Here is a 17,004-nt window from a genome sequence, read left to right as displayed (position 1 = left end):
AGCGCGAGCCACTAATGTTGAAAGGCGGAAGATGAAGCATGTGGGTGCGTATTCTGGTGCGCATGTTAGATCCTAATCTAAGTAGATGCTGGACTTTGGCCACTGCCCTTTGTATGTGTATATATACACGTCTGGATTTCCATGGGAAAGCATCAAGCCCTGGCAGGGAAAGGGTTAAATGCATCAGGTGCACAACCTACACACATTTAGGTTTCGTAGCTGAACGTTCTAAACCATTTGTGGCAAAACGAGTTTACGATGCAACGAAGTTTTTTGTGCGTCTCAGACATGATGAGACCCTTCACTTCCCCCAAATATTTCCTTTCAAGAGTTATTGTCCCATGTTCCGATCCGAACCCCTTTTCGTCGTGGTGTCTCTCTGTGGTAACCACTAATCAGAGAGACCCGCCATTCGTTTATTACTAGGATTACACACACAAAACACACATAATTACGCAATGACAGGGCAGAGGACCCGTCTGTCCTGGGAATCTTAAAAGGCAAACTCCACAGAGGTCTCAAAAAGACTAATTGCAAAAGGCTTTCCCGGGAAGCCTCGGGGCAATGCAGGCGTCAAGCGAGCTCCGGATGAGTTGGACCCGCACACCTCTCACAGGGTGCACACGAGGAGTTGGACAACACAGGCCTATTTCCAGTCCTGACTCCTGTGGCATCCACTTCACACAGGCCTGGCACCAGAAAATGAACTTCAAAGTGCACAGATATTCAGAACCTCCCATGACAGCTCTTCAAAGTTTAAACTGGTGTCATCCCTGCGGCCCTTTCTAACCGCAGCATGGCAAGGCTGGCTCCCTCGTCTGAGATTAGCACTTCGGCCCTCATGGCAATATGGTGCGGGGCAAATATTTGCCCGCTGCCGCAGCTCACTTGCCACATTGCTTTCGGCAGAAAGTGAAGCGAGCTCTTGAGCGGGCCTCCCTTGTGCGCGCTACTCGGTGCGCAACACAACAGCGGCCTTCAAAGGCGACACGTGCGGTCTAAATAACACCACGTGGCTTAAGCGCTCGTTTCGGCTCGGTCACGCTCCCAGTCCAGCGGGGGTATTCCACGGAGGCAGCCTTGCGGCTTTTATTGGCACGTGGATGTGCAAACATGTTCTTGCAAAGATTTATTAAGGAAAACAAAGTAAAGCAAGATGGACTGAAATCTTTAAAATATTCATGACACTGGGAGTTTCTACGGGCAGATTCCATCGATTCCATTCCATTGCTTTCAGCTCTTCTATGCCACCCCAGAGTGGGGGAAACCATGCGCAGGTCCGTCTTGTTTCAACCACAAATACGGGACGGGCCATACCGGCCTCTTACGCGCTGTCCCCTCTACAGGCAGCGGCGCAACACCATTGAGCTGACCAAGCCGAGCTACCCCCATCCCCCGCACACCCCTCCAAATCCCGCCGACATTTTGGGTTATGATGACTCGACCTGACTGACCCACAGACCCGTGGCCGGACAGAACAGGACACAGATGTTACTAATGTAAAGCATTTCACGGTTATCACCTGCATTCAGATGCAAACATTTTTCAGTAATTGACATCTTGATGTGGGATTAGTACTTGCATGCCGGGGGAGTTACTGAAAGGGTAGAGAGGGGACAGGAGACTGCTCATTCTCACAGCAGTCCTTCAGTGAGTGCTTTCAGACTTAAAGGAGAGAGTTGACTGCTAGTAACATTGAAGCTGCACTAGAATAGTCTCATTAGAATGCATAAAAGAAGTTAGATGCCCCCTCACAAATAAGTTTGCAGCTCCCCCACCATCTCTGAAGTTAGCACCTCTCCCCACATTTGAAGGGTTACACCCGCCCCCCCAAATTAAGGTTTTGTTGCATCTCTGTCTACAGGGGTGAACATGCAATCCTAGATGTGCTTTGGTCTCATGGAGCGTCTGTGTGACGCAGCTCCGGATTCTAGGCACAGCGACAATGCAACCCTGCAACCCACTTATGAACCTATCCATGTCACTTCGACAGTGTTGAATTACCAGAGCTAGAAAACTTGATAAACTTTAGAACAGGGTCAGGTTTCCTTTAAGGTGACCCCTGGAAACCCATTTTCATTTACTTCATAATTATTTAAAATCACATTAACATGATAGCACAATCGATTCTACGAGAACACATGCAACAGTTTTTCAATAGGATGATTGTGGCGCTGTGCCATTTCTGACGTTCAGTAAGGATTCCTGTTGTCAATCCGACACGTCTCGCCTTCAGCTTTATGTATGCAGGTGCTGGGCTTTAGATAGAGCGAGTCAGCTAGCTGTGTAGAAATGGAGCGCAGTAAAACAAGAGGATACAGTAACGGCACAATTTTAGGGATGCCAACAGAAGGGTAGACTAGTAAGGGAACACCAGGAAGGCCATGGTGTGCAGGTGAGGGAGGGAAAGGTAAACAGACTCTTGATTACTAGCTTGGTGGAATTTAGATGCATCCATACACCCTTTGTCCTATTGCCTTTTGGATCTGCACGAACAACATGCATAAGCACCCCGTCGGGTGGGGGAGCCAACCAATCGGGAGGCTAGGTACGCAGCTGATACTGCTGATCTAGACCGTGTTTCAAGCCACCTGATGGCCGGTACGCCTGCCCACCATAGTGAACCCACCCACCATTTCCTTTTTTTTCCAACCCCCTGCTCCCCACTTACATCATTGCAGCGACACATCTGCTGCTGCCACTCCGTCCGCTGTGCCCAGTTTGGCTGCCATGGAAAAAAGAGAGGCTCTGGCCACCTTCCTTTTCCATGGCAGCCATGTGTGTATAGTATTTCCTTTCCGTTAATGGGAGGCTGTGAGGCGACCCGTTCATGGAAAGAAAATACTTTAAATTAGTCCCATCCCAGGCCATGGGACAGGTGCTAATATTGTTACCCCCCCCCTATTTCCAATGGCTGGAACGGGTGGTACCCGGGGTCCTCATTAAAACGCCCTTGCTATGCTCGGGCCTTTAACTCAGGACCCGGGCCGTTACCACCCGTTCCAGCCCTTGGAACAGGGGCTTAACACTTAAATTGATATTTTATTTCTATTGCGCTCGTACACAGGTGTTTCAGAGCGTGACAAGGCAAGGGAGGGGCACAGGGGAGAACAATACAACGATCTTACTAGGCCCAGTAACATTGAGAACGCGCAAGTGCATGGAAGAGGAGGTGGGGGGGAAAAGTGGAAAGTGCAAAGCAAAGGAGAAACAGATAAATATTATAATAAATAATAAAGGCAACAAACTGTGGTAGTGCAGCAAGCAATTGACAAGTGCTAGGTTTAAGGCTGCAGACAGGGTAGGTCTGATAAGTGCAGGAAGAAAAAGAGGGGAGGGGGGGCTATATGGGTACAGATACAGACCCCAGTGCAAGGGGTGGCCTGAAAGCAGTGCGGGAGGGTGGCAGGGTGAGCAGGTACCTGGGCCCGGAGGACAGAGGGTGGCCAGATGCACGGATTACCACAAATGTAAAGTGGTCTTGTTTTGTGCAACTTCTGCAGTTTTGGTGGTCTCTCGATCCTAGATCCCATCAGCAAAGGAACGAGAGGAAGTTAGTTTGAGGAAAAGGCAAGCAGATCGGGGGAAATAAACAGAATACATGTGCTGGTATGTTACCATGTGAGTTGTGAGGAGGGCTCTTTTGGAATGCATAGCCAGAAGAAGTCCAAAGTGTAGGTATCCTGCTCAGTTTGCTAGTGGTAAGGTCTTCCCCGGGAACGAGCATGGATTGAGGGAGTCTGGTGGGCTGCATGTGATAAGGTGGTGGGAGAGGTGCAGTGTTTAGATGGTGCAGAGGAGGGCAGTACAATCAGGTGTTCATCCAGTGCATGCAAATATGTATGTGCCAGCCATCAACAAGCAATGTACACAAGGCAGCAATCATAAGGAATCGACAGATTGACATTAGACTGTATTATGCAATATTAGTTTCTATACTATGCCTTGGAGCCTAAGTATAGCATGGCATAACACTGCACTGGCTTCTGGAGACAGCGCTCATTTTAATGTTGCCACTGTCACTCACTCTGACTCTGAGATATTGTATGACATATGCCACAAAGATTGGCAGATTAGGGGAGGGAAAGGACTGGGGACTCCAATTGATTATCTTAAGATAAGTGATCGAGGTTCTGGGAGCCATGAACCTTTTGGGTCAGAGAAGGAGCTGCTCTACTTTGCTGAGGTGCAGTTTCCAGTGGGACCTTCTGACTCATTGCCCCATTGGGGCCAATGCCTGTTGGACATTTAAATTAAATTGTGTTGTATCGATCAGCTGTGGCTAGAAGCACTGGCTGTTTGCCGCAGTAATCGGCCCCAGTTTCTCGAACATTCCTTACTCACACAATATCCCCTGGGCAAAAAGACACCCCCCTCTAACATAGTGCATGGGGTCTCTGTCACATTGGCCCGAGGCATCTCCAAAAACGCTTGCTGCACCTTGGTTCTGATCAACATTTTAAGAACCCGATTGAAAAGCGGTTGGAAAAGCAGGCATGATGGGAGACAGAAAGAATTGGATCCCAGCTGACCTGCTAAAATGACGAACAAGGAGGGATTTCCGAAAGCCTTAGGAAAGGCATTGACTGGTCATGGATTTAGATCATGGAAGTCAGGCGGAGCAATGCATACTGCCATCATTATACGAGATGACCTCCTGTGGCAACAACGTGAAAGGCAGGAGTAAATGCTGGCGTAATGTTAGTGTAGGAAAGACAGCATGGCTTTATTCCGCTGTATTCCAGTGTGGAAACGCCTCACTGGAACACTCATTGCTGAAAGCCTTTGAAATGCACAAAGCTTTAGTTTAGGGTTCATCATATGTAATAACATATTCCTGTTCTACATGGTTTGTATTTTGCATAAAGATAAAACTAGTTCATTGTTGGACTGCACTCCAAAAGTGGAGAGATTTCAGTTAAGCTGAAATGCAAACCTTTGTGCCTCTTCACTGGTTACCAACTTCAGCCTATTTGCATAGAGGACCCCAATCATCTACGAGCGCCCACCACAACCCCTTTGTGTTTTCTGGAGCCAGTTTAATCCACAAACGGATACAAATATTGAAAATCCTCTGGAAAAGTTGTACACCAAATGAACACAAAATAAACCGAATATCCACAAATCTTGGATGAACACGGACGGACATGCACATTTCCCCAACAATAATAGAATGAGTAAATACCGCTCCAAACAAAAATTAGCCATGTGTGGTGTACAAGCGCATTAATTCCACCAATCCGGATAAACATACTCCGAATACGCGGGCACCCACTTAAACATGCATTTGGGGGCTGGGGGGGGTGCTGAATAATCGATCTTGCTTTGAATAGGGCATCTGGCGGCCAGTCACTTCTGCAGTGCGGCGTTTTGATCTTAGTGTCGAATGCATTCATGGGTGGAATATACTGCAGGGCTCTACGAACAGCCAAACAGAGTCGGGTGCCAGGCTCCATGAGTCATTAGTCAAATTGGGCGAGGACACCTGTGCATTGGAAATGCACAGCAGGACCAGTGGCTGCACATTCCTGGAATTGGGGACCAAACGTTCAAATGACCCGGCTTGAAATCACAACCCGTCTACTTGAAAATCTGTAAGGTCATAAAAACTTGGTTTTGAAGCAAGCATTTGAGAGTGGTAGCCAGATTCAGGGACACGGCACCTGGTAACAGAGTTGTTGGTCGCATAACAGGCAAAGAGGACCATTCAATTACGTGCTCATCACCCGCCATCAGAAATCCTTCTGAGATGGAAGCCCTACCATCTGGCATCCTGAGAAGACGACCATCCATTCGCAATGACCCAAGATGAGATGCCAGAGAACCACTGACACCCTCCCCACCCACCCATGATCAATAGCCAGAGTCTGTAAAATGAAGGTACCACAGTCCTAAAAGCAGTTTGTTTGTTTGTTTAGTATTTATTATGCGCACCGGACCCTGGGGTATAAGGGCGCAGAAAGTAAGAATATGTACAGCTTAGAGCATAAGTTACAGGTTACAGTTACAAGTTACAGAAATTACCAGTTACAGGTGCAAGTTTACAATACAAGTTTACAATCGTATGGTGCAGATGCTGTGTAGCAAACAGGCGTAAGCATTATCATAGGTTCAATTAGCAGTTACTGTCGTTAGCCAGTTAATTACAATTTGCCTGAATTTGGAAAAAGAGCATTCTAGCCTTGCGGTAGTGGGTAATTCGTTCCACAATTGAGCAGCTTTGACTGGGAAGCTAGCTCCGCCTATGGTGGTCAGTTTAAAGCGTGGTACTTGTAGGCGATTGGTGTAGGCAAGTCTGGTTTGTCTTGTGGGGTGTGATCTAGTGAATCTGTCTTTTAGGTATTGAGGGGCTTTGTTATGTAGAGATTTGTGTGTGTGAGAGATGCAGTTTTGAGTCTGATTTTCTCATGGGTGGAGAGCCATTTGTGTTTCCTTCTTATTGCTGTAATGTGTTCTCTCCTGGGGATGTTCAATGCCGCTCGGAGGGCCTTATTTTGCTGTATCTGGATTTTGTTGATGATGGATTTAGTGGCTCCTATGTATAGTGCGTTACAATAATCTAGTTTAGAGATGATAAGGGCTCTGGCTAGTGTTAGACAACTGTGCTGAGAAAGGAATTGTTTCCCTGCTCTGATGAGCTTACATGTGTAGGCTGTTGAGGAAGCTAGGGAGTTTACCTGTTTGGAGAATGATAAGGTAGAATCAAGGTAGATCCCTAATGTTTTAACTTCTTTGGCAACTTGTATGCAGTTCCCATCTATGGTAAAGGAAGAGTAATTTGTACTTAGTTTATTGATGAGGGGTGCGGTGCCTAGGATAAGAAGCTCAGTTTTATCATCGTTCAGGCATAGGCCATGGGTTGCCATCCATGCCTGAACGATGCTGTATATTTTGTTCACCATAGCTAGATCTTTTTCGTAAACCCCTGTGAGTGGGAGGAGGATCTGGGTATTGTCAGCATAGTTAGTATACGTGATACCCAGATGGTCCAAATCATCAAACAGGGGCTTAGTGAATATGTTATATAGCGTTGGTGAAACGCATGATCCCTGTAGCACACCGCAGGTAATAGGGATGGGGTCTGCCGCTGCTGTAGGTGAGAAAACCCTCATGGTGCGGTCACTAAGGAAGGATTGTATCCATACTATAGCCTCAGTGGAGAAGTGTGCTGCTGAATCTAGGTGGTTACATAGGACTTTATGGTCCACTAAATCAAAAGCGGCCGATAGGTCTAGTAGCAGGAGGAGTGCTGGTTTTCCAGAATCTCGTACTTTGTCTATTTGGGCTTTCAGGTCAATCAGTGCAGTTTCTGTGCCGTGAAGAGGGCGGAAGCCAGATTGTCGGGAGCCTAATAATTGGTTTTGTTCCAGGAAGTTCTGGATTTGGATGTATGCCACCTTGTCCAGTATCTTCAAGAGGAACGGAACCGTAGTAATAGGTCTATAATTAGTGGGTATAGTGGGGTCTAGAGTAGCCTTTTTTAAGAGTGGGAGCACCCAGGACTCTTTTAAGTTACTGGGGATAATGCCTGTGGTAAAGGAGGCATTAATTAACTTAGTGATAAATGGTGCTAGATCTCGTGCGGCATCATTGATGAGTTGTGCTGGACATAAGTCTCCTTTGCAGTTGGACGGTTTTAGACCGAGTATTGCTTTCTCTACTTCTAGTATGGAGACTTTGGAAAAGTGGAATTGCGTAGTGGGTTTGGAGTTAGGAAGTGTCTTAATAGGCGGTAATATATTGGGTGCTAAGGTCTCGCGTTTTGGTTCTATTTTCTTTTGGAGGTTTCGGACTTTGTTGGAGAGGGCTTGCTGGATTTCAGAGCACCACTTTTTGTCTTTGAGACAGTTATCTTGAGGTGTTATTGGGTTTTCCAGTTCTCGGAGTATGGCGAACAGTTCTTTTGTACTTGATTTGGCTTGTGTGGTTCTGTTATTGTAGGTCTCTTGTTTAGCTAGGATGATTTCTTTTTTATAATGAGAAGAGATGTTGACTAGTTTCAGTTTATTTTCTGAACTGGGGTTAGTTTTCCACGTATTTTCCCAATTCCTTTTTTCTAATCTTAGATTTTTTAAGAGGGGGGTGAACCAGTTGTTCAGGTGGCTCTTTGGCTTGCTGTTTCTGAGCTTGAGTGGTGCGATGTCGTCAAGGGTTTTGTTCATGATGTTGTTAAATTCTTCCACTAGGCTGTTAGGGTTAAGGTTGTCAGGTAGAGCGTCCAGAGTGGGCATGATGCCGGGGAGTAGTTTGTCTAATGTCATGTTTTTTTTGTTTCTGGTAAGTGCAGGAGGTGCACACGGTTGTTGTAGTTTGGGGGTGGTAGTGTCCAAGGAGAATGAAATTAGATGGTGATCTGACCAGATTTGGGGTGAGATGGAGAGATTGGCTATATTGCAGTTGTGGTCAGCAATCCAATCAAGGGTTCTCCCTTTGATATGGGTGCGCTCAAGCACTCTTTGTGTGTAACCCAGTTCTGTTAGGGTGTTGGAAGCTGCTGTGGCTTGTAAGTCGTTGATTTCATTAAAGCCAATATTGAGGTCACCTAGTAGTATTGATTGAGTAGTATCTTTGAGGTTTTCTGATAGGATGGTAGTTAAGTCTTCTATGAAGTTCTTGATAGGACCTGGAGGTCTGTATATCAAGTGAAGGTTAAGAGTTTGTGAGTTAGCTGTGGGTGTCTTGGTGGACATTATCTCACAAGATTCAATGGTTGGTGAGGGGGTGAGTCTCATCCCGAGTTTAGTTTTGACGATGATGGCTAGTCCGCCACCTCGAGCTCCGCGCCTATCCGATCTGAGGATAGTATAATTGTTGGGCACAGCTAGGGATAGTGCTGGGCCTGATGCCTCATGCAGCCAAGTTTCTGTAATGGCTAGGAAGTCGTAGTCTTCTGTCAAGATAATTTCAGATATTTCTATGGCGTGGGCGACTAAGGATCTAGCGTTTATTAAGGCTCCTTTGATTTTCGGTGTGTGGTTAGGGTGTGTAGCAGTATTTATTGCGGCATTAGGAGGGGCATTTGTTTCTTTGTTTGTTTGGTAGTTATTATACTTAATGTAGTTATGGGTGAATGGTTTGCGAGTGGGTTCCTTTTTGGCTCGAATGGTATTAGTTTCGTATTTGATGAGTGGATCAAAGATTCTGGGTAGTCTTGCTCGTAGTCTTAGGTTTCTGTCAGCTATGTTACATTGTGTAGTGGATCGTTGTGTTGTGGTTGCTGTAGGGGGCGACATGGTGAGACGTTCCCAAGGGGCGAGTGAGGAGGCCAGGTATACTAGATAGGATAGTATGAGGAGCATTGTATAATGTGTGAGCATCCTGTATCTAGAATGATGGCTAGAGTTATAGTTTTGGGTAGAGTGCAGGCAGAGTAGCTGCTAGGTCTGCTATGTTGTTATCTAGTGTGTGAGGTCAGGCATATAGTGTTAAGTTGCAGTGATCCTAGGGCGCAGACAGATGGCAGTATGGTGTATATATGGACATGGGCAACACAATTACTGTGGTCTATGAGCGACCAAAGGGCACAACACAATTACTGTGGTCTATGAGCGACCAAAGGGCACAACATAATTACTGTGGTCTATGAGCGACCAAAGGACACAACACAATTACTGTGGTCTATGAGCGACCAAAGGGCACAACACAATTACTGTGGTCTATGAGCGACCAGAGGGCACAACACAATTACTGTGGTCTATGGGCGACCAGAGGGCACAACATAATTACTGTGGTCTATGAGCGACCAGAGGGCACAACACAATTACTGTGGTCTATGAGCGACCAAAGGGCACAACACAATTACTGTGGTCTATGAGCGACCAAAGGGCACAACACAGTTGCGGTCTCCAGTAGTCATTAGACCCCCCGTGTAAATAAATAAATAATTGAAAGATATGGTGTTGAGGTCCATGTTCCAACAGCGAGGAATATGGCACTGGAACTACATCCCCGCCAATCACTGCTCATACATGACGTCAGTGAAGAACTATATGCCAAGGTACACAGGGAGAAGCCCCATGCCTCGGCTAACACCTCATCAGTGATGAACGGAGTAGCCCCAGTCAAAAAGCACTTGGTTCTCCTGCTTCTCTACCACTGACATTACGCGCGATATCTTGCTCTTTGGCCTGCACCAACACTGCTCTCTTCTGCCATCTATCCCCGTAGCAGATGCAGACTGTAAGACTGCCATTCCATGAAAACTACAAAGACGCTCATCCAGAAACTAACCACCAATGCTCTCCTACCATCGCCCTAAACAGCGTCTGTTCCCTTGTATGCACCCATCCAATTCAAGAAACCCACTTAAACTGGTCTCTTGTGCAACCACTGGCGTAGCATGGGGCGAGGGGCGAGGGGGGCACTGCCTAGTCTCCAGAAATGTTTACAGCACACGGACAACTCCTTGAATGCATAAAATAACGGTCACATGCCATATATACAAAACATTACACAAGATGCACAACATATTTTCACTTACCTCCTGCATGCACCTTCAGCACACAGACACCTCCCATGACAGGACTGGAAGTCCCACCCCACGCATAGCGCAGCACTTAAGAGGAGAGGACTCCTCTCTTTTGAGTCAGCATCTTCTATGCTAGTAGCACACTGAGGAGGCATTGGGCTGACTATACCCCGCCGGCCTCTTAATGTGCTCTGTGTTTATTTGCAGAGCCCAAAGGACACCGCATTGAAAATGCAAGAACCAAAAAAAAAAACAAAAAAAACAACACAAAACAAATCAGTAGCAGGGGGGGTGCACCCCTGCTCAGAGAGGGGCAGCAAAGATCCCCTACAAATATTGGGACTGTGTGCTGCCTGCCACTCAAGCGAGGGGGTGGCTCCCCTGTGCCCATTCATACTGACTGCTACTACTTCACAGTGCCTATAACTAATCCTTTGTCTCCACTTGAGGATTATTAGCTGTTAGCTGCTTGTGGTAGACCAAAGAGTAATGGATTACAATATCGGAAGCCTTTAGGCAGAGAACCACCACAGAGGCTCACACATTGGACATATACACCACAGAATTGCACATGAGGCCCAGTACCAGACATCCGTGCCACATGTGTGCACTGAGATTTGTTGCTTTCTATCACACACATTTACCCAACTGTAGGTCAACACATTGTCCCTCTTCCATTTTCATTGTGTACATACAAACCATTTTTTATTTAATTTAATGTGATATCGTTTCATTAACAACTTTACACAAATTCATAAAACAAAAAACATACAATTATTACATTAAAAAAAGTACATGTGCTATCCATACACAAAGTTCTTATTTAGTAAGGAAAAGAAACTTAACTTCTAACATAGGAAGGATGAAGTAATTCGTGTCTGAGGCTACATTCGATGGACACTGTGGGACTAATGGTCACTATCATTCAATCTTTTGTTAGCCATACTCCACACTCTATGTAATGCCAGATGAAGACTAGCATCTAGAGTATTAATACACATATACCAGAACTCTTCTTCCTTGATGTAGTCCAAATTATGGACAAATCTTCCATAATGCTTAATATATATTAGGCAAATACTTGGGCACAGCATAAGAATATGTCTGGCAGTTTCGGGAGTGGTCCTGTATTACAGATCCGGTCTGTTTTAGGTATTGCTCGTTCAGGACCAATCACCGTTAACACTGGGAGATGGTTAATGCGTAGCAACAATACAAAACGTCTGAGGCCATCAGATGGGCATAGATTTAGGTACCCTTGGGGTTGCTTATATGTATAAAGTAAGTGTGAGATAAATCCATAGCTTCTCAAGCCCGCAAGATGTTCATAGTTATTCTGCCAATCCCATAACCTCAGGCGCCCCCTCCCCCATCTTAAATTTCAGAGAATCACAATCTTTACCCCACTTGGTCTTCCATCCAGCGTGTTTATGCCCTCCGATGTCCTCTCTCATAGACGCCAACAACAAATTAGTGGGGTTAGTATGTATTTTAATATAAAGTTCCGCCCTCTTCTTCAGCACCATAGATTTCAGCGAGAACAGGCCGAGCTCCAATCTAAGGACTGCCATCGGTATCCCTTGCGGCAGTCCCAAGAGCTTCCGCCGAAACTTGCCCTCTATAACCTGGAGCCAGTCTAGAGTGGTACTAACCAGAGCCTCAAGTCCATAGATTACCATAGGCACCAAGCATTGAATGTATAGCTGGCGAGCTGCCCAAATAGAATAGCCGCTCTGATTTTGAGAAAATTGACAAATCATAGCAGTTGACTGGGCCGCTTTTATCTTACTGTTTTGGCAGCATGTATTGATATTTCTCTTAGAGTCAAATTCTACCCCCAGATATTTATACGTATGGGTGTACTGTATTTCATGGCGCCCAACTTTCATGCGAGGACGGCTTGTTTTCCCCATACGCATAAAGAATTACTTCAGTTTTATCGTGATTTATTACTAAATCATTTAGTTCCGTGGATTCCCATAACCGTTCAGCAGATTGTAATAGTCCGCTGAATGTGTGGTCATAAATAACCAAATCATCTGCATACGCCATAACCAAGCAATGCTGGGTGCCCAGTTTAGGAGGACAGTTATGAGTAGCTCGGATAAATTCAGGGATATCTGATACAAATAGGTTGTACAATGTTGGAGCAGCCGCACATCCCTGCTTTACCCTTCCCTATGTTGTTTTATGGGCCTAGTGATAGATCCTCCCCGATCCAATCTGAGCTGTACCGTGGTATTACAATGAAGAAGCTGTAGGTAATGGAGTAACCCCTCGGGGCATCCCAGTCCCTCCAGCTTCAGCCACAGTTTCTTTCTCTTGACTACATCAAAATCTGCCTTGAAGTCAATGTATAATACATACAAGGGAGGATTGTTTGGTTGAAGTGCTTCATCTCTCAGGCTATTCATTACGAGTAGATTGTGGGTGGTCGAATATCTAGTTCTGAATCCACTCTGGGCAGAGGTCACAGGGGTACTGGACCGCTTTCAATTTTGCAATTTCTGCAGTAGCAAAGAAGCAAACATTTTACAGGAACAATCTAGCATAGACATTAGTCTATAATTTCCCGGATCTGATCTGTTCCCCTTTTTAAATATAGGCACAAGTATTGCCGTTTGCCAGGACTCAGGGATTCTCCCCTCTTTGAGGACCTTTTCAATTAAAATTTTCAATAAGTTTGCCCAAAAGGTAGGATTGTTCTTCATAATGGCATTTGACAGATCACTAGGTCCCGGTGCACGTAAGGCTTTGAGTTTGCGGAATTTGTCAGAGTTCTTCCAAGCTCAATTAAAAAGGGGGGGGCCTGTTTGACTATCTTTGTCACTATGTCCGTTGCCATCACTTCTCCATTACGTTTCTCCAGGAAACCCTCCCATTCCTCAGCATTTATGGGGTTGATTTGAGGGGTTACCTACTCCCTCACCTCCCCCAACATCGCCAAGATGTTCTGCGTGTTTCTGGAGCAAATGACTTTGACGGTCTTTTCCCCAACATTCAAGTTTTTTAGTTCTTTTTTGTTTAGACCAGGACCTATATTGGTTCTTTAATTCTCTTATCTTGTTATGGGCTGCAATTGTGGACCTAATAGTAGTCTTCACTTTGCGTATTTTGCTTCCGAGCTTGCGTTTGGTATCTCGTATAGCTTTATCATAGGTCAGCATCTCGCCCGATTACCTGATAATATTTAATGATCACAAACCATTTTGAAAACAGACCTTATATGTGAAGTCACAAATGAAGACTTAATTGTAAAGTGATCTGATATCTAGACGCACTACGGGAAAACATCATAAATAAACAATAAAACAGAATTGCCGTGTCTTGCAGGCAACCCTGACACCTTAAGGACTTTCTGAAAAAACCTGGACTTACTGTGTTATTTTTTGATACGGCAATGGTGGGGCTTGCCAACACTGAATGATTGCTAAAACAAACGGGGGCGCGAAACAGAAAATGTTTACAAGAAAAACACAAATAAATTGGTTACCTGGATGTTAGGATTTTGTCCATTGATATCAGCCTTTGAGAGATCAGGGAAGTTCGGGAGATCCAAGAGAAAAGAGCCAGGTCCATCCCGCTGCAATGACGTACGTCCATTTGGTTGCCTATGCCGTTGTTTTGGTAAACGCCGGCGTGCACCTTGCTGATCAGGGTACTCAATCCCATCCTCTTGGTCTGACAAGATTATCGGCTCAGATGAGGCATGGCCTTGGAAATTGTGCTGAAAATGAAATACCAGAAACATTAACCATTTTATTATAATTGGCTATTAACATTGTATAGTACCGCTGGCACAATTACTGGGGCAGGAAGTGAGCTGTGCCATACAGGGCGGGAATGATGGCTCAACATCTTCCTCTCCATGTTATGCACAGGACTGGCTATGCCCCCGTTCCCACGCCCCACCAACAGCGCAGTGATCTGGGCAGGAGTTTCAGAGGGAAGGGCACTTTACACTTTTGGAAGACACTGAACGTATGTTTGGAGGGCAAAGGTAGTTTTAGAGTTTTTGGGGTTGGGGGTAGATACATTGAGGGCAAATCCATTGAGGGCAAATCCACCAACTCGAACAATAAAAAAAAAAAAGTACAATGGCAGAGCTTGCCATGAGTGGGCAGGGCGCTAGCCCTGTTTAGGTGTCCTAGGTAGATCACTGAAGTGTGTACTTCACTTGATAGCAGCATGTAAAACTTCGAACGATGGAAACAAGCTGCAAAATGTTTAACATAGGTGATCGGGAAGAACAGATCCTTAGTACCAATCCCAAAGAAGCAAAAACCAGGCACATCCTCAAAATCAAAATTCGAACCGGAGTGTGTAGAGTTAAAAGAGCACTCAATTTGGGCGTGCACCGCTTTGAGCCTCCACCCTTACCACCAAGGGTTCAGACCCACTATATATATTTTTTATCATCTGTTCCTCACTCGTTTGGAATATCATTTTTTTAGGTTTTATTTTTTGTGGATTTTTTTTTTCTTTCATTGTTGGGCTTACATTTCGGCAAGTTTAAGGTTAGAGTGGCTCATGCTTTTGTTATTGTTTGACATGTTTCCAGGTTTTGCTGTGTACATTACTGCCGCCCGCTCAAAGCCCAGCGGTAGCGTTGCCACCGCAAAACAAGCACCGCCTATGCTCCATGTCTACCGACAGGGCTGCACCCAGAAATCGTTTGGAGATCCATTTCCAGTTAAGAAAATTATTCACAAAAGCATAAATGGTCGTATTATTTTTCAACGCGCCATGTACATCTAATCACGGAAGATGCTACGCATGGAGTCGTTTCTTCAGTCCTTTGTGCTTGGTTGGAGTTTCAGAAACTCACAAACTCCAATTGGCACCCCCAATTTGCTCTAAGGCAGAATCACCCACCTAGACCAGGACTCACGGCTACCACTCTTTCACTCTTTATATCCAATGGAGTCTTTATCCCCCACACTTGGGACCCTGCCCAGACCTCAGTCATAGGGCCTCATCTGGAATTGGGCAGAGCAGTAAAATGTGGTGATATCGCTATTACCGCCATATTTACTTCTCTGCACAATCCCCAGTTGGGCAGAAAATTGGGAGTTTTACCTCCAGCTTTTTATATCATTGGGCAATTACCACCGGGATTCAACCCAATTTAGGATGAGGCCCATAGTTTCTATGCAGAGTGGGGTCTGGTGAAAACGTTTACATTATTATTAAGCCCTCTGCGGTGAGGGGTGGCCTCCCATGCATGGCTTGGAGCATTTCTTACAACTATTTAAAGCACACATCCTGTCCCCGTTTGAAATAGTTAGGGCTTTGACAGGTCTATAAAATATATACATCTCCACAGCAATGCCGGATTGGTTTTTATTTGGCATTATGATGTCGGGTAGCTCAGGAGTGATTTTATATCTGATGCTTGCAAAGATTCTGTAGGGTTCTAGCTATATACCGGAGTCGATGCCCTAGCGACTAGCAGTCTCTTCCTGCTCTCCCGCTGGCAGCTCACTTCAGGGCATCAGGCTCATCTCCTGGCAGTAGCAGATAGCAGCTGCAAGACCTGCACTTTGTTGGCTGATGAATGGAATGCCCAGAAGTGATTCCAAGGCGAACATCGCACAGGAGGCCATATTCTATAGAGCAAGATCTTACACATGGTACGGTATTGATAGGTTTAAAGCATTTCGTAACTAAGCATATAAAAAATACTGATTGCTTTAAACTGACTATTCCTTAAATGAAATGAAAAACACTTTTTCTGCACGATCCAAACATGGGGCAAAGAATGAAGAACACATTGATCTCACAGCACGAGAGAAGATTAAAGGTCCATGTCTTACAATGAAACGCGGGTTTCCTCATTTAAATGGAAATGTGCATATTAATTGTAATCACTATTGTGAGTGGGGCACGATTGCCGGTGTGCAGGGTTTTGTTATGGCCTTCGCCAGTGACTCCATACCAAGTCCACCCCATGGCCTGCTAAACCCCAGCACACACCCTCCCCCATTGACAGTAGGCCTATTCTGTGCTCCCCTGGGCACCGCCCCCCCAGCTTCTGCGAAGGTTGGAGGTCATGGTGCTCAGTAGGGACACAGAATACCACCATTAGGCAGACCCAATCCCCACGGCAATATACAGAAGGAGGTGGACATTTTTTCGGATATTTTTTTAAAATATAAAATGGATAGTAAGGTAATGTTCTGCTGCCAGGGAGGACTGAATCATAGGGGTCAGCAATAAATAGTAGTACTTGGCAGCACATTTGTGATACAATATGTTTTAAATAGTGCACTTAATGCAGACTGGGTCAATAACATTTGTCAAGACTATCAGCTACACAGTTCATCAATTCAAATTGTCCCACAAAATTGGGTCACAGTATCGGGTGGGCTGGCACTCCGGGCACGGTAATACTGTCTTGTAGGCTACTGCGCACCTGGTGTTGACAAAGAACATTTTCATGAGCAAGCTAACCAAACTGCTTGGTGGTATGAAAGGAGGGCATTTGGAGATTAGCCCCAACAGTATTCGAAAATTGCTTTCGAGGCAGGGCTCTG

At 45.5% G+C, this 17,004-nt stretch overlaps 1 protein-coding gene across 2 annotated transcripts in view; it reads right to left on the bottom strand.

Annotated features, from left to right (window-relative positions):
- ISM1 (isthmin 1) overlaps nucleotides 1–17,004 on the bottom strand; it is a 143,094-nt gene that overhangs the window by 68,771 nt on the left and 57,319 nt on the right. For both annotated transcript variants that reach the window (XM_069608335.1, XM_069608336.1), the window contains exon 2: nucleotides 13,962–14,195. In XM_069608335.1, coding sequence (XP_069464436.1) covers nucleotides 13,962–14,195 — 234 coding nt within the window. The remainder of the gene's footprint in view (nucleotides 1–13,961; nucleotides 14,196–17,004) is intronic.

This window comes from Ambystoma mexicanum, chromosome 4q (assembly GCF_040938575.1).
Source record: "Ambystoma mexicanum isolate Mex_15411 chromosome 4q, UKY_AmexF1_1, whole genome shotgun sequence".
Lineage (NCBI taxonomy): Eukaryota > Metazoa > Chordata > Amphibia > Caudata > Ambystomatidae > Ambystoma > Ambystoma mexicanum.
This window is presented reverse-complemented; position numbering and strand designations above follow the sequence as displayed.